The sequence below is a fragment of the Eubalaena glacialis genome, chromosome 15, assembly GCF_028564815.1.
Source record: "Eubalaena glacialis isolate mEubGla1 chromosome 15, mEubGla1.1.hap2.+ XY, whole genome shotgun sequence".
Lineage (NCBI taxonomy): Eukaryota > Metazoa > Chordata > Mammalia > Artiodactyla > Balaenidae > Eubalaena > Eubalaena glacialis.
The window spans coordinates 15,547,425-15,570,542 of record NC_083730.1 but is presented as its reverse complement, the minus strand read 5'-3'; the positions used below and the strand labels follow the sequence as shown (position 1 = coordinate 15,570,542).

Genomic DNA, 23,118 nt, shown 5'->3' with positions numbered 1-23,118 from the left:
TGGATGAGTTCACTTAAAGAATACAGAGAGAGAATATATATGTATGTATGTATGTGTGTGTCTACATATGCTGTCCAATATGGTAGCCATTAGCCACATGAGGTTATTGAACTCTTGAAATGTGGCCAGTGCGACTGAAGAACTGAATTTTTTTCTTTTACTTAATTTTAATTTAAACAGCCACCTATGGCTAGTTTCTAAGATGTCGGACAGGACAACTATAGAATTTTTTGAGCTAAATAAACTGGTCTCAGTTTCTTATTATTAGCAATCCTTTTTCTTTTAAGTTTTAGGCCCCAATTTACTATGCATTTATGCTTATATTATTTATTTATTAAGATATAATTGACATATAAATTAGTTTCTGGTGTACAACATAATGATGAGATATTTGTATATATAGCAAAATGCTTACCACAATATAAAATACTAAATAAGTCATGGGGATATAATGCACAGCATGATGACTATGATTAATAATACTGTATTGCACATTTGAAAGTTGCTAAGATAGTAGATCGTAAAAGTTCTCATCAATATTAGCAATCTTTAAACCTCAGCTGATGACTAATAAGAGTTATTTTAGATGCAATTCAAGCATCAAATGAATAATTGTACTGGGTGACTGAATTCTGTTTCATAGTTAAAATCCTGAAATTCTTTTGCTCAGATTATGAAATGGGCACAGAATTTAAATCAGACAAATCTGGTTTGAATTCCAGCTTTCTAGCTTAGTAGCTGAGTGTCATATCTACAGGTGAGTCACTAACATCTGTAACCCTCAGCTTCTTTGGTCAAACAAGGCCAGTAATTCCAATCTCATAGGACTGCTGTGAGGATTAAAGAAAATAATATGTATGAAGTCCCTAATGCAGTGCCTGGCTCATGAAATTGATTTTCTACAAATGTTATGTCACCTCTCTATGTAGTTATATAACATGTAACTGAGTCATGTTTAATTCACCTTTTCACCTCTTTAGTATTGAGGATGGAAAAATAAAAAATGATAAAAACCTGTTAAATTAGTTTTACTTCTCTAACTATGACTTTTAATTTGATCACGAACTATCCAGGTATATCCTAAGATTGGGGGAACCAGGAGATAGAGAATAAAGATTTACAGTTACAGCTTAATATAAAGAGTACAGATTTGAATCTTGCAAACACATCCACTGCCACTAGCAATAATGCTACTGTCAACTCCAGAATGTGTTTGTCATTGAGTCTTTGAAGACTTGTGCATGTGCTGATGTGGATACAAAAGTCCTTCCTCCATTTGGGTTCCCCTCCAGCAGGAATATATCAGCTTTAGTGGAGGCAAATTGATTTTCAGGAAGAGTTCAGGTAAACAGCATTGTGGTAGCCACTGCCCAGAATCAACCGTAAGAGGATAGTCTTTTTAAATCAGAAAGATATTTCTTGAGCAAAATACTGAGTAAGGAACACTGAAAGGAGACTCTGTTTTCTGTTACCTAATAAATTTAGTGCTCTAAGTATGCCGATACCCAACATGAGACTTGAACACAAATTTCCAGCTTATGTATATTTTCCACTTATTCTTGACACTAAATTCCAGTTCACAGATTTACACCCTAAATGTGCTTAAAAGAAAACAGTTCAGAAATTTTAGTCTAAGTGATATATTCCTGTGTTCCCTGAAAAACCTGAATTTCCTTGTAGTTGAAAATCAGAAGTATAAAATATAATTTTGTTTTATAGTATGTAGTTATATACTGCTTTCCTTGGAAAGGACTGTTAGTTCTATATTTCTTTGGATAACTCCAAAACCTAAGTGCTAACTCCTCACATGGGACTCTCTTTGAAACCATTTGGCATAAAACAGATTTGTTCAATGAATCTCATAGACATTTGACTAGGTCAACAAAAAAATAATATTTTTATGCTGGAGGAACGGTGCTTTTCAGCACTGGGTCTAGACTTATTTTACCAGTAAAGATGTATTAGTAGTTAGTGGCTATTTACAGAAGCAGACCTTCATTGACATTTGCGAAGGTGTGTCTAAGCAGACAGTTCCAATTGACTTCAAAATGCAATGCGGCCCCATGGTGAATCGCTGAATGATAAATCTCACCTCCTCCACCAAGGTGACTTTTATGTAAACATCCTGGACTTCTGAGGAGGCCTGATCTGCAGGGAACCTGCCTGTCTAATTCCGACGCTTTGCAAAATTACATAATGCAAAGCCCCTTGCTTATTCTAAAAACAGTGAGTATAATTAGTCTTGAAAATCAATGTTTCCACTCATCAGGATGACAAAATAACTTGTTAAGAAGCGTGCTTAATTTACATATCCAAGAGTCCACAAAAGCTTCAGCTACCATTTATTTGATTATATCCTTTTAGGAGAAAAAAAAATACAGTTCATTGGCCGGCTGCCACTCTCTAAAATATAGGAGGTAATTAGAACCATACTGTGGTCATGTTTTCATAGCAAAATACAATCTGCTTTCAGAGAGAATATGCCATTATCTTATCTGGAGCTCCTTTACTCATAATTAAGATATTTATGCTTATGGGTGAAATTAATAAAATATGAATAAATTGAAAATGGACTTCATATATAATATCTTGTGAATAACTCAACAAAAATTTTGGAAATTAAAAATATTATGTATACATATGTATATATGTAAAAATCCTTTACTTTTTTGTGTAATAAAGGACAAAAATAATGTGCAACAATAAAATGTTTTTTTTAACATAATTAATGCCAGTGACAAATCCTTAACTATTTTTTTAAGTGATATGAAACAACAGTAATTTAAAGAATTTTACTTATATTGGAACTGTACCATTATTACAGTATTTTGATGGCCAAGAGCAAAAACCTACCAAACTTATGAGAAAGTATGAAAAATCTAAAGGAAGGAATGAACTTTTGTGTCTATTACTTCTGTATTTCTACATTCATCTTTGGATGTGGGTTACTATTTTCTTTTTTCATTTTAAAACAAAGTTCCTATGGCATTTGTTTATTCCCCTAAGAAACAAAGTAATATTAATCTGTTTAGTTTTCAATCATCATGTTCAGTTCCCTCAAATCTTTTGTGGATAGTAATTCTTCTTCAATCATCTGATTCCCAAAACCAAAAATGTTGCATGCCTTTAAAATTTTCCCAGTAATAAATATATTTGTCAAGGAACTGGAATATTTGAAATCATTGACACCAGTGCATTCTTTCCTGGTTGATAGATCTACCTGGGAAGAAGTTCATTACAAGAAATTAGCTTTAGTTGCATGATCTTGGAATCAAGGATGATAATTTTTTTGGCATCTGGATAAAATAGCATCATAATATGGTGCTATTTATAATGGAAACTATGAATTTAATTACATTTAAGATCAATAAATACTTGTTGAATAGATGCTGTGAGCTGGCCTCCTGTGTTCCAGACACTATTCTAAGGGCTGAAAAAACCAGTGATGAATAAGACCTAAATGGTCACTTCCCTTACAAAGCCTACATTTTAACAAGGAAAAGAGAAGACCAAAAATTTATAAACAATTTACTGTAGGGGGAGTACAGTACTTGAAAATATCTAGTAGAAGGAGCTGGGCTTTTCCAGAGGCCCTTTAAATTTTCTCTGAGGATATTAAATATAAGCCAAAGCCTGAAGTATTAGTAGGAGTTTAAGAAAGATACTTATTTTACTCTTGCTTTTTCTTGGTTTAGTTTTTTTTTTTAATGTTTTATAGTAAATGTTGCATTATTTTATGTTTAGTTTAAATTACTATTTAGCCTACTCAATAATACTAATAGCTTAATAATACTTTTGGATTATTTGAATTCATTAATTGAACATGATAAAGATGAATTTAATATCTGAAGTTTGGAGAATGCATAAATCTTTCTAAAAAGAATGTGTATAGCACAATGTTCTCACATCTTACAAGTACCTGAAGAAAAAGGAAAGGGAACCAAATGATTTAAGAAGTAATTATTCTACAGTAAGCCTTTCCTAGGAATTATAGTATCAGGATAAAATAGCAAAATGACAAATGTTATTATTTTTATAAACATACATATCATACATTTAAATTATGTGGATTATAACTTATATATTATAAATGTATAATATAATAGGCACAAATATTATTTCTATTTTACAGGAACTTTTCATAGATCATATAGATGGGAATTGGAATAAACAAGCTCAAGGAAATGAGGACCAATTTTCCATTTCCAATTGAGAAGTCAGTGATATCATATATGTGGAATTTTCACTACATGCATGGTTCTATATTGTTTTATAAGAAATTAAAAATAAGTTACAAATCCATTTCTCTATGTATTCTACTTATGATTACCCTTATATTACAATTAGGTTAATTCATTTTATCAACAATTAGATTGTGCCTACTTTGTGGTAGGTCTTGACATACAAAGAATCTAAACCCTAATACAGTCCACAAATACCTCAAAAGAGTCAGACACATACTGATTATACACGTAGTTCAGGAATGAGCAAAAACGCTGGTTTTTGTAATCTTATTTGATCCTGAAAGAAAAATAAGGTAAACAAGAGAGATATTTTTAATCACATTAATTTTTAAAGGGAAGCTGAAGTGACTTCCCTATTACCATGCATTCTGTAAATTATAGATGTGGGTTATGAGGCCACAGATTAGAGGGACTCACAAAGCTAAATAAAAACCACTTGAATTAGGCCCAAAAATCAAAATAAAATCTAAAATTTGTAGTTAAAGTTTTAATCTAGATAACGGCCCCTCATGTAGCTTCTCCCAATTCCCCACTATAAAAACAATTTAAAAAAGAAAAAGAAATGGAAAAGAGATGAATATTAAGTGGCAATTAGCTATTGCCAACATCTGGGGCTGGAGGAGAAATTCATTGATTATAAGATGTGTGGATTCCAATTAACAATCATAATCAGAAGTTATCATTTGTTCATTATTAAATGTTTATTGTGAGCCATTTTGTTCTCTCTTGAAAGAGAAGTAGTGATATGACTTAGTTTTTTTCCCTCTACTGTTCTGGATCTGGTTTTAAAAAAAATACCAACATCTATGCTGAGCAGAAAAATGGGCCGCTAGTCTTTCTTTCTGAAAAGGTCAATATGAATAGTCATTTTCAACTTTGCAGAGACTGCCACAGAAGGGCAAAGAGTATGAATGAGTGTTGATTGCACTGTAGGGGGAGTGGGCACTAATCCCGACATGGAGGTTGTAACACCAGGAATAAAGTGAGTGGAAGCAGAAAAAATAACGGGTTTGTTTGGTTTGTTTTTGTTCTCTACTGTTTCATATCACCTTAAAAACAAGCACTAATACAAGCACTTAATAATAATATGAGATAATATTTCTGTCCAGCAATGTTTAACATGTTATATGCTCGCTCATCTCATTCAGGTCACATATGTGGGTATGCCCTATAGTCCAGCCCTGCCATTACAAATAAAAATTAGATCAGGTTCAGAAACATCTCTCTTTCTGTTATAAAATGTCTGCATAATTCTAATAAAACCCAAGTGGGTATGAGCAGGGACAAGGGGAATTTATATACCCTGAATGTATCACATTTTAACAGATTGCTTCTTACTCTAGAGGTAAGTAAACATATAAAAACACCCTTGAATTCTGCTTCTGCTTAAGATGCAGAAAGCTTCAAGAGAGTATCATTTTCAAACTAACAATGAAAGAAAAAAGCCAGGTAATCTACAAAATCATTACTTTTTATTGAGCTCACCAGAGAGTTAAAGTCAAAAGTCAAGTAAACTACATTCCCATGAGAGACAACCCTTTTCAGTGAGAGCTGGGGCACAGGAATTCTTATCTTAGAGAATAGAAGATGTGAATGCCATACAAACAAGTAAGAAAAAAATTGGCTAGAATTGTAACACATTATGAAAGAACAAATGTGGGCTAGCATCAGATTAGAATAGCTAAAACCCCCAGACCCAAGGGGAGTTTATGCTCTCTTACAATCTTTTTTGAGTAGCTCTCCAACAGGTGCTCAGGAGAAAGGCTAGGGGTATGGTGGGAGACAAGAGGGGCCCCATTTGGTGGTACAGGTATGGGAGGTGATTGAGTACTGCTGGGGCACAGACTCAAAATCCTGCCAGATTTCCTTGATCATTCACTGCTATGAACCATAAACTTTAAAACCCTAGGATATCAGTAGCAATCACTCAACTCCCAGGGCTGATTAAAAATTCATTAACTCTGAGAAAGAAATAGAAGCAAAAACCCCTCTGTCTTTGGATGAGGGTAGAAAGACCTCTCACTCAGGATACTGGCAAAGATCAATTGCTTTGAGAAAAACCTTCTGCACCTGGGAGGGGGGCAGGACACCATGGTGGGTTCAGGATTCTGCATCCATTTCAAGCAAAAATTTATAAATTATTTACTATGGGGGAGTACAGTACTTGAAAATATCCAGTAGAAGGAGCTGGGCTTTTCCTGCTAACCCTGGAGGAGAAGCAGGAGCCTAAGACAAATGACAGATACACGTCTGAGCACGCTGACAAAGCTTCATCCCCAAGGGTCAGATAACAGAGGCTGCCTAAGGTAGAGGCTGACCAGGCAACAAAAATAGATCTGAGTGAAAGCGCTCCCACTGGGGAAGGAGCAGAGCCAGCAAGAGAACGTCTCTGCAGCAGGGGCTCAGGGACTGCTGAATGCTGAGGGTGGCGCCAGAAAAGTGAGAACACCCCCTACACCAAGCCCTGCTCTAAGTACAGGAAGAGCAGAATTGGAAGAACAACAGAACTGAACAGAACAATATCAACAGTGAAACCCAAACCCACATCAACTCCAGATGTTTTTGGAATTGGATCTCTGTATATAATACATTTCTGGCTGATTTTAATATCTGTTATTTGCTTTTGGTTTTCAAGAGTTTGACTATACAGTTGTCTCTGGGTATCTGCGGGGGGATTAGTTCCAGGACCCCTGGTGGATACCAAAGTGCGTAGATGCTCAAGTGCCTAATCTCAAATTGTGTAGTAGAGACAGCGCTCTGTAGCGTGGATTCCACATCCATGGATTCAACCAACCGCAGATTGAATCCCGATGGCTGACTATGTCCAGGCGTTTTGTTTTTTCTTTGTTTTTGTTTTATTTTGAATTCTGATTAAAATTTGCTGAGATTTTTGGATCTGTGGATCAATGTTTTCTCTATTTCAGAAAGTCCTCAACCATTTTCTTTTTCAAACATATATTGTTTTCTGTGCACCTTATTTTCTCCCTTTATCTTCTGGGAATCCAGTGATAAGAATGTTAGACTGAAAGTACTGACAACAGATATCAGATGCTTTTTTCTGTGTTTTTAAACATTTTTTATCACTTTGCATTTTAGTTTGGATTGGCCCATCTTCAAGTACACTGATTCTAAACAGTCTCCTATTTAATCTACCAGATAAATTCTCCTATGTGATATTATTTTTTAAATTCTTAGCAATTCTACATGGTTCTTTTCTAGAGTTGTCACACTTCTAGAATTACCATCTCTTCATGAATGTTATCTACTTCTTCCAATAGATCCTTCGGCATTTTTTTCATAGTTGTTTAAAATCACTGTCATAATTTTAACAACTGAGCCATCTCCAGGTCTCTTTCTACAGAGTATTCCTTATCTTGTCTATATGTCATATTTTCTATTTTTGTTCGTGTATATTTTGTAATTTGTGATTACATGCTAGCATTTTCATATAAAAATGTAGACAATAAATCAAACGATACTTATTTTCTGCACATCCATCTGATCTATAGTTTACCTGGGTCTGGGCTTTGTTGCTTATTGAATTTGAGTCAGTTCACCACTGATTTCAAATATTTTGAGAGTTGGATGGAGACTTTCCTATCTGCAGGGCATGGGGCTAAGAATTGGTGGCACTCAGCAATCTTTCCTATGCTTCACAGCTGAGCCACCTGAGAGATCTCTTCCTACTTCACAGCCTGGCTGCTAGGTTTCTGGGCCACTGGAGTGTCCCCTTTGCTCCCCATCCTGTTCCTTGACTTCTGTGCCTACAAGAGATCTCCGCAGTCCTGCTGTCTCTTCCTTCAGAAGGCAGCCTCCCTGCGCTCTGGAGGCTCTACTTCTGTGCCTCCAGCCTTTGGTTTCTGAAATACTGGGCGGTATCTGGGATTTCTCACAGTTCTCTCACCCTGCCTCCAGACTTTGGTGATTAAAAACCCTGATTCCTTTAGGTGACCCCCTTGGTCTACATGTTCAAGTCTCAGTTTTTGGCAGTTGATGGGGGGCTTGGGTGGATGTTTTCTAAACATCCCTTCCTCACTCTTTTCATAGCAAAAAACCCAGAGCATCTTTGATAGATGTCTACCCGATCGCCTGCCCTCCCACCACTTCCTATAGGTGATTGCTCTGCAATGGGGAGGAGGACACAGGCGCCCTAGGGAGACTCTTTCTGAGCTCTCCTTCTGTGTCCCAGCTGCTGACACACTACTCCCCAGTAGTTGGTGAAGCTGTGTGGGAAAATGTTGGTGTTTGAGTGCAGACGTGCTCCGTGGTGGGCATCCTTGCCATTCCAGTATGACTTAGCCCACATGTTAATGTTAAAAGTTTATCCATTTTTACCTTATCATTATCTGTGATGGATTCCTCTTCTGTCTGTTCTTTTGCCAGCGATAAGCTCAGCTGTGGGTTTTATATCTCCTGTAAAAGATTTGCCACTTTTTGGAATTCGGTCCTTTAGGATTCTTAGAGGCCTCAGCAAACTATTGCTTCTGTCTCTTGTGCTTGCTGTTTTACTTGAATAGCTTCTTTTCACTAGATCTTTTTCATCTCTAAGGATTTACTAGAAAGTACCATCCTTCATCACCACATGCAATTACTACTCTTTACATGCCATATTCCATTACCTTACTTAAAAGTTGTTTTTCTTCATAGTCTTCTCACTCTGTGAAATCATGTTATTTATATATTTGCCTACTGGTTCATTATCTAAGTTTCTCCCTCAGAATATAATCTACATGAGGGAAGGCACTTAGACTATTATAGTTTCAACATACAAATTTTGGGAGGAACACATTTTACTCTATAACAAGTACCTTTTATTTCACTGGCCATTTGGGTCTTTCTTTAGAAGTGCTGCTTCAAGTGTTTTGCCATTTTCTTATTGGATTTCCTGCTTTTCTTTTATTGATAGCTCTTTATAGATTCTGCATATCTGTGCTTTGTTAAATATATGTATTACAGATATCTTTGTCTTATCTGCGGCTTGCCTTTCACTCCTAAATGCTGTCTTTTGATAAACGGACGCTTTATTTTTAAGTAGTCAAATTTATTAATGTTTTTCTTTGTGTTTGTTTTCTATTTAAGAAATATTTGCCAGGCTTCCCTGGTGGCACAGTGGTTAAGAATCCGCCTGCCAATGTAGGGGACATGGGTTTGAGCCCTGGTCTGGGAAGATCCCACCTGCTGTGGAGCAACTAAGTCCGTGCACCACACCTACTGAGCCCGCTCTCTAGAGCCCGCAAGCCACAACTACTGAGTCCATGTGCCACAACTACTGAAGCCTGCGCGCCTAGAGCCCGTGCTCTGCAACAAGAGAAGCCACCGCAATGAGAAGCCCGTGCACCACAATGAAGAGCAGCCTCCGCTCGCCACAACTAGAGAAAGCCCGCGCACAGCAACAAAGACCCAATGCAGCCAAAAATCAATAAATAAAATCAATAAATTTAGTAAAAAAAAATGAAGTATTTGCCTATCATGTGAATGACAATTTTCTCCTGTTTATTCTAAAGGCTTTATTGCTTTATCTTTCTGATTTAATCTGCAACCCACTTAAAATTGATTTATGTATACAATGTGAGGGAGATGTCAAGAATCCTACAACATATACTGAAAATAGTAGCATTTCCTTATTTCTCTGACACGTCATATTTGTCAAAGATCAGATGACCATATATATTCGGGTCTGCTAACCAGGGAAGCTTATCTGATTTTTATTTTCCAGAGATTTTTCTGGAGGTTGGTCACATAGATATGGCTGACTGCACATGGGATTGACCTTAGTTCCAGCCCCTTCAGAAGCTGAGGTGAAACCATGGGGCCCAAAGTTCCTGCCATAAATCACATTGTTAGCATAGACAATCTGGTGTGGCCTACAGTCCCCAGGTAAAAACAAAAACACTTCTCTCACTTAGGACATCCCAAGAATTTACAGGTTACCTCCCAGGACCTTGGGGCAAAGGGCCAAACTTTGCTTTCATTCAATTGGGTAATACCAATTGTGCATCACACAGACATACATGCTTATTTCTCCATTTTTTTTTTTTTTTGCATGCTGATTCAGTGATCTATAATAATCAATAATAACAAAAATTCATTACAGAAATATGGCAAGTTGACACAAGAGCTTCCTGATTTTTGGAACAATTTACCATTTCATTCCCTCATTCTTTTTATTTTTCTTCAATGGTTTCAAGCTTTCAACTAATCAAATGCAATTTTAATAGAATGTAATTTTAATAAAATTTTAATTTTAATAAAATGTGGTTTTATTAGTTGAAAGCTTGAAATCAGTTCAGAAAAATATGTTAGTAATCAACATTTAAGGGAAATTTGCAGAAAAAATACTAACAAATGATACTTAGAATTCATTTGGACACAGGTTTTTATTTGAAGAGTCAAGCAAAGAAATCTATTATTTTTACCACTTTTCCAATTTGCATTAGAACTATTATTTATGGCAATTAGAAGGTAATGCATTTTAAATATATACAAATCACAGAAAAGATAATAAAATCTTTTATATTGGTGTCATTATCACTTATATTCCCTAATTTAGTCATAGCCAACGATATTAGTAGTTATTTTGGAACTAGGTATCTAATTTATTAGTCATGAAGCACATTTTCTCAACTGTGAGCATTTTCGTGTTATTTGCATTGTATTTTGTACACTTTACTCTGTGAAAAGAAATTTGAAATTTGAAATGAGAAATAACCAGATAACCAGATAAAAGCCTGTATCAAAGATAAGGAGATATTGTTAGGATATTTGACAAAACATTTCCAGTTTGGTTTTCTTCCAAATTTACTAACGTACTCTATGAGCGTAAAGGTATAATGTCTCATTTGGATATACTATCACACAATTCATGAATGATTTTCAGCATATAGTTTCACTACATAAGAATTGTCAAGTTATTCTTTGCCTTCTAAGAGCAAGAGTTTCTTCAATTAATGAAATGCTTAATAGATACTGCTTCCTACTCTGGATGAAAAACCTAATCTAAAATACAACAGTTATAAACAGCTGAAAAGGTTAGGGAACCAGGAGGAAAGTCAATAAAGGACAAGAATACATTTAGACAGATCTTGATTTTGGAAGGGCAAATTGTCCTAATGGATCCAGATCTGGAAATAGAGAGGAAGGATTAGCCTTCGAATGCTTTTCTGGACTAGAGACCGAAGCCAATTTGCAAGTTAATGTGATCTGCGTTCTGAGCTGATGCAACCTACTTTTATGATTTAATTTGTAAATACTCTACACTGAGTACATTCTCATAAAAACAGCTTTCACCCTCTCAAATGGCATCAGTATAAACTCAGAACTAGCAGGTATTTAAAAGTATTAGCAATGAAGCACAAATTCCCTTTGGATGAATAATCTGATGAAATGGTATTTTGGAAAATAAATTCTATCATCTAAATATTACAAAATTTAAAAATTCTCTTATTTTTAAACAACTAAAATGGACATATCATCAGTGCAAGATTGGTTGGGTAAAAGTCTTATATACTGGGTTTAGGGGACTGTCTCCATGGCACAAAATCCATGGTACAAAATCTGGTACTCATGGTTAATCACACAGATTCCAGTTCTGTTTAAAAGAAGTACCGAGACATTTTCCTTACCAAAACATGGATATCCTAACTACTCCTTGAATAAAAGAAACCATAATCTAGCATTTGTAAGAGTTTTTGCTATTTCACAATTCTCACTGAAATGATACTTATTGTTATTGATTTTGATTTGCATTAGTTATGTTCCTGTATGCAAAGGGTGATGTTTTTGGTGACATAAAAAGGAATCAAATAGGTCTGAGTCTTCTGGTAGGTAGCAGTCTGAGATCAGTAATTCTAACATTAACAGATGTGGAAAAGATTACCTGAACATGAGTAAACATAAAATACCACTAAAACCTCATTAATTTGGTCATAACCTTCAGAATTTATCAATATTTGAATAGAATGCATTAATGTTTACTTTTGATAAATGCATTTTTTTCTTCCCATAACTAAGGGTTAAAAACTAAATTCTGAAGGAAATGCAACATAATATTTTAGACACATTAATTTACATAAGTGATACACTTAGGAATAGTTAATCCACAAGATTTTTTAAATAAGAAATTGTAAATCTTTTTTTTTTTTTTTGGTCTGAAAATGCTCAGATTTTTTCAACATTAAGATAACTACCCCCAATCTTATAACTTCTTTTTTCTATTTATTTATTTATTTATACAGCAGGTTCTTATTAGTTATCTATTTTATACATATTAGTGTATATATGTCAATCCCAATCTCCCAAGATATCCTCTGGAATGTATCTTATTTCAATCTTTTTTTTTTTTATAACGTGGGAAAACTTCTGAAATTTGTAGTTCTGCTATTTGTTCTCCTATTGGAGAACCAATACAACCCAATACAAGGACTTATGTACAGGATTTTATCTGGGGATTTATCTAAAGGAGAAGAATTGAAGGAGTCAGGATCAGGAGAGTGAGATTATCAGAATTATCAGATTATATGATTTTAAAAAGTATATTCAAATTCAGACTAATTTCAGACAAGTTAGGAAAAGAAATTCATTTGTTTAATTTGTAGTACTTTTTTTTCCAAATCATTTGTTTATACTATCAGATATTGGAACATAAACTAACTGCTAATAAATATTCTCTAAAATAACAGATTAAGCACAACCTTACTTGCAAAGGCCATACAATTAAGGTACTCATTTTCATCCTAACATTGTAATAATGTACATAAAATAATTTATGTATTATTTGGGTAAAATATTTTCCAAACCTGCATTTATTTAGGAAATTCTACTTTTTCGAATAACCTCGTCAAATGATCTAAACATCTGAAAGACAGGAGTCTAATTTTATGTACATTTAACCTGTAGTTTAGCAACCAACATTTACATTAAAATGTTATTTCAAAAAGAATCCATTATTTAAGTTCATGTATTTGTGTATTTCACGGGAGGATTAGATAAAAAAAAAATCTCTATGGCAATACCTACTTCAGAGAGCATGACATATTTAGATCTGGGGAATGAGCTTACAAATGTAGTACAAACATCTATGAATTTTTCTCAAAAAACTTATTGAAAATATTCACCTTTCTTGTAGAATCAAACAAGATCTAAGAAAAATCAGAACCCTAAATATACAGAGGAAGTTGCAGTTGTATCTAGGAGAAATTATTAATCACCCTTAGACAGTTTCTGACAAACACGCAAAGTAGAATTTTTAAAATTTTCATTGGACTCCTGTCCATATGATCAACTTATATTCAAAACATAATTCTAGGGCTTCCCTGGTGGCGCAGTGGTTGAGAGTCTGCCTGCTGATGCAGGGGACACGGGTTCGAGCCCTGGTCTGGGAGAATCCCACATGCCGCGGAGCGACTAGGCCCGTGAGCCACAATTGCTGAGCCTGCGCGTCTGGAGCCTGTGCTCCGCAACAAGAGAGGCCGCGATAGTGAGAGGCCCGCGCACCGCGATGAAGAGTGGCCCCCACTTGCCGCAACTAGAGAAAGCTCTCGCACAGAAACGAAGACCCAACACAGCCAAAAATAAATAAATAAATAAATAAATAATTAAAAAAAAAAACCAAAAAAACCCCCATAATTCTAAAGTCATCCATAGAGTTGTCAGGATAATGTGTGTATATTTTGAAATTATAGAATGTAGGTTATAAAATGAATGTATATGCATGTCCCTTAGGATGCAATTAAAGGCCAATTTTCCTATACATTTTTTGTGATTTTTAGGAAGCAGTGAAAATTTGATATTTTAAGACAGCTCCTAGAGATACACTGAAATAGATCACTGTAGCCAAAAAGAGAGTTTGAAAGTGGTATTTTTACTTACAGGCTACAAACATGTAAAGCTTCTTAATTCTCATGGAAGTCTACTTTGTTGTTTTATACAAAAGGGATACTACTTTCACTGGCAAAATCAGCAACAAAAGGTGTTAAAAGACATGGCCCCGGACTTTAAAGAGTTTTTCTGTTACAATATATGTACCTTCCAATGTGCCTCATCCATTACAGATCCAATTCCTCATCAATAAACAGTATCTAAATCAAAAAACTCTTGTGAAGATTAAATTAGAACATGTTTGTAAGACATCGTTTTACTTGTTAATAAAATGAGGCTGCTATGATTTGCAATGATTTTAAAAATCTCTACAAAAGAAACAGACAGGTACTGTCCGATAGCATATAATGTCAGCCAAATATTTAATTTAAATTTTCTAGTAGCCACATAAAAAAGTAAAAAAGAACATGGAGAAATTAATTTTAGCAATATATTTTATTTAACTCAATATATCTAAAGTATTATCATTTCAACTTGGACTCAACATTTAAATTATTAATTTGATATTTACATCCTAGTGTTTGTTTAAATTAAGTTTTGAAATCTCGTGTGTATTTTATGCTTACTTAACATTTTAATTCACATTGTGAATTGAATGTGAGTTCATGTTCCCGATAGCCATATGTGACTAGTAGCTAATAATGGATAGTGCAAACTTAGACATTGAGAAGCATTAGTATTACTTTGTCCTATAGCAAGAGCAATGTATCAATTCGGTCCTTAACACATCCACTTCTGTCCTTCCTGGTATTCCCATATTTCTTCTCTTTTCTTTTCCCAGTCCTAGCCATTGAGGTCATCAGTCATGCCACAATATTTATTGAGCATCTACTACATGCCAGACAGTGTTCTAGTTACTGAGGAAACAAACAGAAATAATACTAACAAGTTCTCTACCACCATCACGCTTATATTCTGCTGGTACATCTCTAGTTCTGTACCAGTTCAGAGAAGCACAGTCCCTATTAATTTATAGAGTAAGCCATTCATTATAAAGATGAGACTTTCCATGATGGTGGGAACTAGTTGTTTCTGTATCTAGTGTTTGGCCTGAAGTCAGCAGAGCTGGCAGCCAGGAAGGAAAGATGGTTACAAACTGGGGTAACACAGGGAAAAACTGAAACCCACAGAGAAAGACTGGAATCATGAAGTCTACTAGGAACCCACATCTGTCTCTTGCTGCTTTCAATCCTGATATCGTGGGTGATGGATAAACTAGTACCATGCACCACAGAGCAGCACATGCACCTGAGCCAGGACTCCCTGAATCTAACAGAAGAAATCAGGTGGGAGCTGGAAGAACTTGGGGTCCGGCTGTTGTCCCACACCCACGAGGTGAACCATCACATCAGCAATGATATGAAGAACAGCAGAAGCACCTGCCCCACGCCAGCCTTTGGAGTATACACACCAGAGCTCTCTTACTTCTGCCTTCCAGCTACTGCACTAATTCCCCTTGTGGCCAACCTGAACCCAGAATCATAAAAGAAAGGGAATACTATGAAAAAGAGTTTTAACGTAAATAATGTGACACAGTACAAATCCACCATAATGTCTACCTCAGGGGGATTCCTAACATCTTCCTTATAAGCATTTACATTTGATTTTCCTCTGTTTCATCCCATAGTTTTAAAAAACTTTCAAATTGTAAATGTTGAAGAAAATGTCAGAAAACTAAGCACTTTGAGAAAACAAGGTTTATGTGTACTAATCTGCCTATTTTCTGTAATAATATGCCCAAGAGTTCTGCAAATAGTAAGAGGACTTCATTTAACCTGAGCCATAGAAAAGGAGGTGTTCCACATAAGAAAGCAATCCAGATATATCGAGGTTACCCCATTAAACTCATAAAAACTAATCTTTGTTTAATGAGAGTGTCATTATTTTAGTGGTCAGTTCTGTGCTATAGTCACTGATGCCCCAAGAGATCGTATAGTCATTTTCCCTTACCAATCAATAATGATAAAGTACTTCTGAAGCAAAGTCAAAGTGGATGGAATTATTCAATTAAAAATTATTTCTATACAGCTACTTAGAAATTCATTGGAAAGAAGAACATCAAATAAGTAATACCTAAGCTGGCCAAGAAGTAGTTTTGATGTGTTAGTAAATGGCACGTTTGCTCATCTCTGCTTTTCCGCATTACATGAACAAATAAAACAAGAATGAACATCTGAAAACAAGAACTGTGCTCATCTTATTAAATTTATAAAATTATCATACATCACAGATTTCTTTCTTAATATGCATTTTAATGATCTCAATTCTACTTTCGTTACTTTATTTTCATTCCATCAGTGGTGAATAGTCATCTACAATACGTGCTGCAGTCGATACGTCTGCTTCTATGAATTCTCCCTTAGTTACCTTTGGTGTAAATCTCCCGTAGGCAGGGAAATTTAATTACTATACTTTGGAGGAAAATTAACTAGGCTTATTAATATACCCCTGATGACAATGCAAAGGACTTTATTTTTATGACGGGCTTTGTTACATCTATCTGTGTTGTTCAGATATGTATTTTACTTAATTTGTTTTCTCTTTTTGTGTTCTGCAGATTTTACCCTACCAGATAAATTACCTCTGGAATAATAATAAGTTAGGAATTAGTTATTTATATATGTGGAATTTATGTGTAATTACATAAAATGTCACTAGTAATTTTACTGTCTTGGTTTCTGTCATTATCTATAACAACTCCAAAATCCGTTTATCACTAATCATTAAAAGAAGCTATTTGGAACAAATTTCACTGACAGCATTGACAAAAACTATGAGAAATAACTTCCAATTCAGTGTTTGATTTCTTACATCTTCTTATTTCATTCTTCCTGAAGCGAATAACATTTTTCCTCGTTCACAATCTAATACATGATGGAATGTTAATAAGAGTTATTTCCTAAGATTACAACAAATGTTTTAATTTAAATCATCCATTTGAAGGTGACAAACAAATATTTTTGCTATTTCTAACTACTGATGATGCTGTTTTATGGAATTAATTCAGTGTCAATAATATCTTCTGAATCCTGATAAAGTGGGCACTAATTTCACCTTCTCAATTCCACTTGTTTAATAATTTTCACCTTTTATTTACCTAAAATCATGTTTTTGTAACCCTGATTACAACTAGTTATAAGATGTTTTAATTATAAAAGAAGTAGCTATTGAGCATTTATGTTATTCTTTTGTCACTACACATAAAATATCTTAAGTCCTCATAACAATTAAGCAAATTGTGTTATTATCCCCTTTTTATCTAAAAACTTTAAATAACTTTCTATAGATCATACAGCTATATGAGTCAGAGCTAGAAATTGAATCTAGTTTAATCTGAATCTATGCCCTGTGCTTTTTCCTTTATGGCATACTGCCTTTCTTTTTTTGGTGAAAAAAAGAAGCTTGTCTAAGAGAAGATAATCTATATATTTTTATACAGATGCATACATGCACCAAATAACATGTAAATGGAAATGCTTATTATGCAAAAGGGACATAATAATTGTTTGACCTATATTACAAGGGCTTTGTGAAGTTAGTATATGTAATCTGTTTTGTATTTTGTAAATAATTATATACACAGGACTTAAAAACAATTTAAATGTCTTTAAATAAATGCAAGTCTCAAAGTTATTTAGCAGTCAAAGGCAGAATAAACTGGTGGAAAAGAACACAGACTCATTATATTTGTAATTATATTTCCTAGTTAAAAATAAAGGGGAAAATCAGAGACTTACAAACTTTATGACACATAGACCATTGGAATAAGATATAGTTTTATAACAAAGATAGTTTACTAGGTATCAAATAACAATTCCAAAGTGTCAAAAAGTTTTATTTTAATCTATGGGACACACTTATAAGATGAATTACATACATGTAGTATCTTTTCATAGCACAGGTATATTATGCAAATTTGGGTATATACAATTTCTTCCCAGTTCTCCAATATTTTACCATTTAATTGATGATACCACTTACAATTGAGAGTCATATATTTTGGTCATATCTCCAAACAAATAAATTCACAACTATTAATGTTTTAAATTCTTCCTTACCTTCACTCCCAAAATCTTTCATTTTCCTTTTTATTAATTTTCCTGGTCATATCAGAATAATTTAAATTGTTGCTAACTCTGCTCAGTGTATCAGAATAAAGATAAAAATATTATAAAGTTCTTGGAATTTTTCAAATCCTTTTATTCATGGTTAGGTAAAACATATTGAACAATACATGCAATCAAAATTTATATACAATAAAAATTTATTACACAGCTACTAGTTGCTAAGAACGGTGGAATTTATGGCCCCCTGGATAGCATTTATACCACTACTCAAGGCACCAGGTGACGGTATATTATGGGGTTCAGGAGGAATGTATAACTTTTGATAGACTACGTAACCAGTCAGAATTGAGGGAGAAAGATGGCTAAGGCGAGACACTTCCAAGAGGGATTTGGGGCAGCTGAGGGGGTGGCTGTGAAAAAGTAGCTGAGCTGGTGGCCATCCAGCGATGGTCAATGGCAGCTAAGCAGGACAGTGTCTAGGAGAGGTCAGAGATTTGTTAAATACAGGCAGTTGAGTAAATTAGTAGACATACCGAGGACAGTGAGAGCCAGGTTTCTGAAGTTAAAAACATGTAATAAACTTTGATGTCTGGATTTGAATTAAAAATATCTGCGAACTAATGATCATCTATCAATCAATGTAAAATATATTTGCGTGTGCTTGTGTGTGTGTATGTGTATATGTGTGTGTGCACGTGTGTGTATTTTTTCTTGGCTTTGTTTATTGAGAAAATTTGAGAATAGCAACACCCTAGTAAAAATGAGCACACCTAGGGCTTCCCTGGTGGCGCAGTGGTTGAGAATCTGCCTGCCAACGCAGGGGACACGGGTTCGAGCCCTGGTCTGGGAAGATCCCACATGCCGCGGAGCAACTAGGCCCGTGAGCCACAACTACTGAGCCTGCGCGTCTGGAGCCTGTGCTCCGCAACAAGAGAGGCCGCGATAGTGAGAGGCCCGCGCACCGCGATGAAGAGTGGCCCCTGCTTGCCGCAACTAGAGAAAGCCCTCGCACAGAAACGAAGACCCAACACAGCCAAAAATAAATAAATTAATTAATTTAAAAAAAAAAAAAATGAGCACACCTAGCACCAAGAGCATCTCCGTTTCTAAATTCCATTCATTCTCCAAAGAAAAGAAACAAGGCTCCTTTAGAGAAATGACTAAGTCTAGGGGCAGATAGGCAAAGTACAAGATGAGCCTGAAACATGTTATTGTGCCAGAAACTAGGGAAATGCTCAAAAGCTGATGGAATACTGACAAAAAACAAGGAACTCAGCTTGAATGGACCCACACTTGCCAAAATCTGACATAATTTGAGCATCAAACTAAATAATAATGATGATAAACTTTATCACAATAAAAGTTTAGCAATATTTAGTAATCTATGAAATTATATTGATATAAACAGATAATGGAATGAGTGAATAAGAGAAAGCTCTTTCTTATAATTGAATACTAATGAATATAGAAAGAATGAGATAATTATAAAAAAATCACCATTTGGTATCCGTCATAATTATACAATTTTAAGGCAACATTCTCCAACGAACTGCTAGGAGAAATTTGACCAGCTAATAGGTGAAATTAGGATACAGGGTGAGATGTTTACATAGTACCAAAGTATCTCCATATACTTTTTAATTACATATGTAAAAAGAGAAATTTTACAGTGAAGAAACAGACAGATACCACCTTATTTAACTACTTAACAGTTAATATCAGTAGTAATGGAACACAATGAAATCCTAAAGCTCCAAAGGGGCATAAGAAGAATATAGAATCTGGGATATTCCTGCCAAAAGTACAAAGCCTGAATCTAATCATGAGGAAACATCAGACAAACCCAAAGTGAGGGTCATTCGACCTTCAAAATAATAAGATCACAGAGACCCAGACAGGACTGAGGGACTGTTCCAGAGGTGAGTAAATAAGTAAATATATTGAGGATAGTGAGAGCCAAATTCTCAAGTAGAGAAGGTATTTATCAATATGAAAATGAGAAAAGCTAGAATGAACCTTGAGTTTTTTATTGGAATTGGTGGTGTCAGTGTGAAGTCATGTTTTTGAATAGAAGGTTAAATGGATAAATAGTAAAATAGAAAGATGACAGATAGATAAACAGACACATACATACACACACACACACACACACACACACACACACACATATTGAAAGAGTCAAAAGAGACATGACAACTAAGTGCAATGCTTGATCCTGGATTGGATCATTCTGCAAAATTAGACATAATTGGACAATTGGCAAAGTTTGAATGGGGTATATAGATGAAGGGAATTTGGATTTTCTGAAAACTTATGGTTCTTTCAAAATAAAAATTTTTTTAAATTTTGAGAAATTTTGTACAGGATAAAACAACCAATACGTTGAATACTGTAATTTGAAATAGGCCAATATATCCAAATTAGTGTGTTTTAAAATACAGTTTTCCATTTTACTGTATAATTACATGTTCTAATTATACAACTAATTCCTGTAAGCATACTTATATAATTAAATGATATAATTACAGAGAGTAATTGCATAATTATAGTAACTACTAATTACAAAACATTCAACGCACAAGTAAAACAACGAAATTAATCTCTTTAATAAAATATCTCCAAAAAAGCCATTTTGGATTTTAAATAAAAATTTTATTTACAGCATATTTTAAAACTACTATAAATTTTAAACATATTCAGTTTTTATCTTTATTCAACATTTAAAAAATACAGAGCTATTCAAGAAAAATATTGTACATTTATTTAATGTTTAAAATGATTTGATTTCCTAAAATTTACTGAACTGTCCAGTCCATTATTTTCTAACACTTATTTCTAAATATTTGAGTGGAAACATGGCAAATGTTTTTTGAGAGTAAACAATTTTGTTGATTTTTTTTCTTGTTGCTTCTTAACAAAGAATTCTTCATGTAACCAGAGATTCATAAATATATATATATATATTTTTTTAAGTAACCCAAACTGGAGAAATCCAGTGGGAACATTTTTTTTTTTTAATTAATTAATTTATTTATGGCTGTGTTGGGTCTTCGTTTCTGTGCGAGGGTTTTCTCTAGTTGTGGCAAGTGGGGGCCACTCTTCATCACGGTGCGCAGGCCTCTCACTATCGCGGCCTCTCTTGTTGCGGAGCACAGGCTCCAGACGCGCAGGCTCAGTAATTGTGGCGCACGGGCCCAGTTGCTCCGCGGCATGTGGGATCTTCCCAGACCAGGGCTCGAACCCGTGTCCCCTGCATTGGCAGGCAGATTCTCAACCACTGCGCCACGAGGGAAGCCCAATATTTTTTACTAATATCAGGGCAAATAGGAAATCCATACTACGTATGCAAAAGTGGATCCAATCTCACATTAGATAATTAATTATATAAATCACCAACATGAATGTTCTCAGAAGACTCCTGGACATGTCTTCCTATACTAATTTTTCATTTGGATGAACATCTGAATGCATGTGTGACCCTCCAGGAATGTGGCTCTTATTTTACTTCTGTTAACACATTACCTTGCTTAGTTTGTCAATGCCTCCCTTTGCATAGCCCTTCCTTACAAGCGTTTTGCAGAGTTGACTTCAGGCCATCAAGTACTAAGTATATCCACAAAAATCCCGACTTCCTTTTGATTATTTTGTTATGCAAGTTTGTGCCTTTCTCCCAACCTGATTACACATATGATTTTTTTCCTCTAGTATTTGTTTGTCTTATTTTTAGGAAAGTAAGTATTTGTGTCTGACATTTCACTTTGATGTGAATGTACGACATTTGGTCGTGGATATCTGCATTATACATTCTTTTATTTTTGATCCCTGAAAGCTTTTGATGGGTGGAGCAACCAGCAACTTTTATCTGTGAGAGAAATGGTTTGATAAAAAAACCCAGAATAACTGGTATTTCTGGCGTCAGAGTACATAGGTAATTGCCCTTTTTCAATATTTGCATTGATGCTAAAAAAATCCTGGCACCTACATGTCTCTACGGTACTGAGAGCGGTTTAGCCCCATGAATGAGAGAATAGTAGATCTAGTTTCAGTTTCTGAAAGAATATTTTTTCCACATAACGCTGTGATATTGGGGTTATCTAAATTTTCTCCTAAATGCCATAATTAAAATTATAATTCAAGTTATATTATTTGTCTGAGAAGTTGAATTTTTTAGATGAAATTTACATAACATAAAGTTAACCATTTTAAAGTGAACAATTCAGTGGCGTCTCTATTTCCAAAACATTTTCATCACCCCAAAAGGAAACCCAGCACCCATCACAGCTGCTGAGAAATATTTCCAGTCCGCTTAGTTTCTACTGTCCTACTGGCATTTATTCCTCAAGTTGGAATAACTTGGGATCAGTTTCCTTGGGACTTAAGAAGTGTGTCTTTGCCTTCTATTACTAAATTTTTCCACAGGCTGTAGACTGCTGAACCCTACCTTATCTTGACTGACCTAGAGTTACATCCTCAACCTTAGCCCTCAGGGTTACAATTCCCTGCCCCATGTTTGTCCTACTGACTAAATTCACTCTCCACACAAATAAGGACCTCTACTGGGTTTCCAGAATTATAAACATATTATTGTTAGGAGAGATCATAGAGAAGACAAGACTGCTGGTTGACCTGTGGGCAGGATCCTGGCAATCAGAGGTGCCTCACCCCCTTCTCTGTGCTTGGAATATGCACCCCCTTGCTTTCCGCATGCTAGAAGCTGCCCAAGGACACATCCTTGAGATACTAATATGTTGAGACCATCTGGACAATTTATGTGACTGAGCCCAATTAAGGATTATATAAACTTTTAAGATTCTAGCAGATGGGTGTGGAGATCTACTCATCTTGTGGCCACCCAAGACAAACCCTGTATGTAAGTTCCTGTGCTCATTAAACCTGCTGCCTACCAGTCTGGAGTGGTCTGCCTCTTTCTT

At 35.0% G+C, this 23,118-nt stretch overlaps 1 protein-coding gene across 1 annotated transcript in view; it reads left to right on the top strand.

The window, feature by feature from the left end:
* Positions 1-15,605, top strand: part of LOC133075097 (glutamate decarboxylase 1-like) — a 94,431-nt gene extending 78,826 nt beyond the window's left edge. The window contains 2 exon segments of the mRNA XM_061169224.1: positions 9,324-9,331; positions 15,340-15,605. Of these exon segments, the coding sequence (XP_061025207.1) occupies positions 9,324-9,331; positions 15,340-15,605 (274 nt within the window).
* The last annotated feature ends 7,513 nt before the right edge of the window (positions 15,606-23,118 follow it).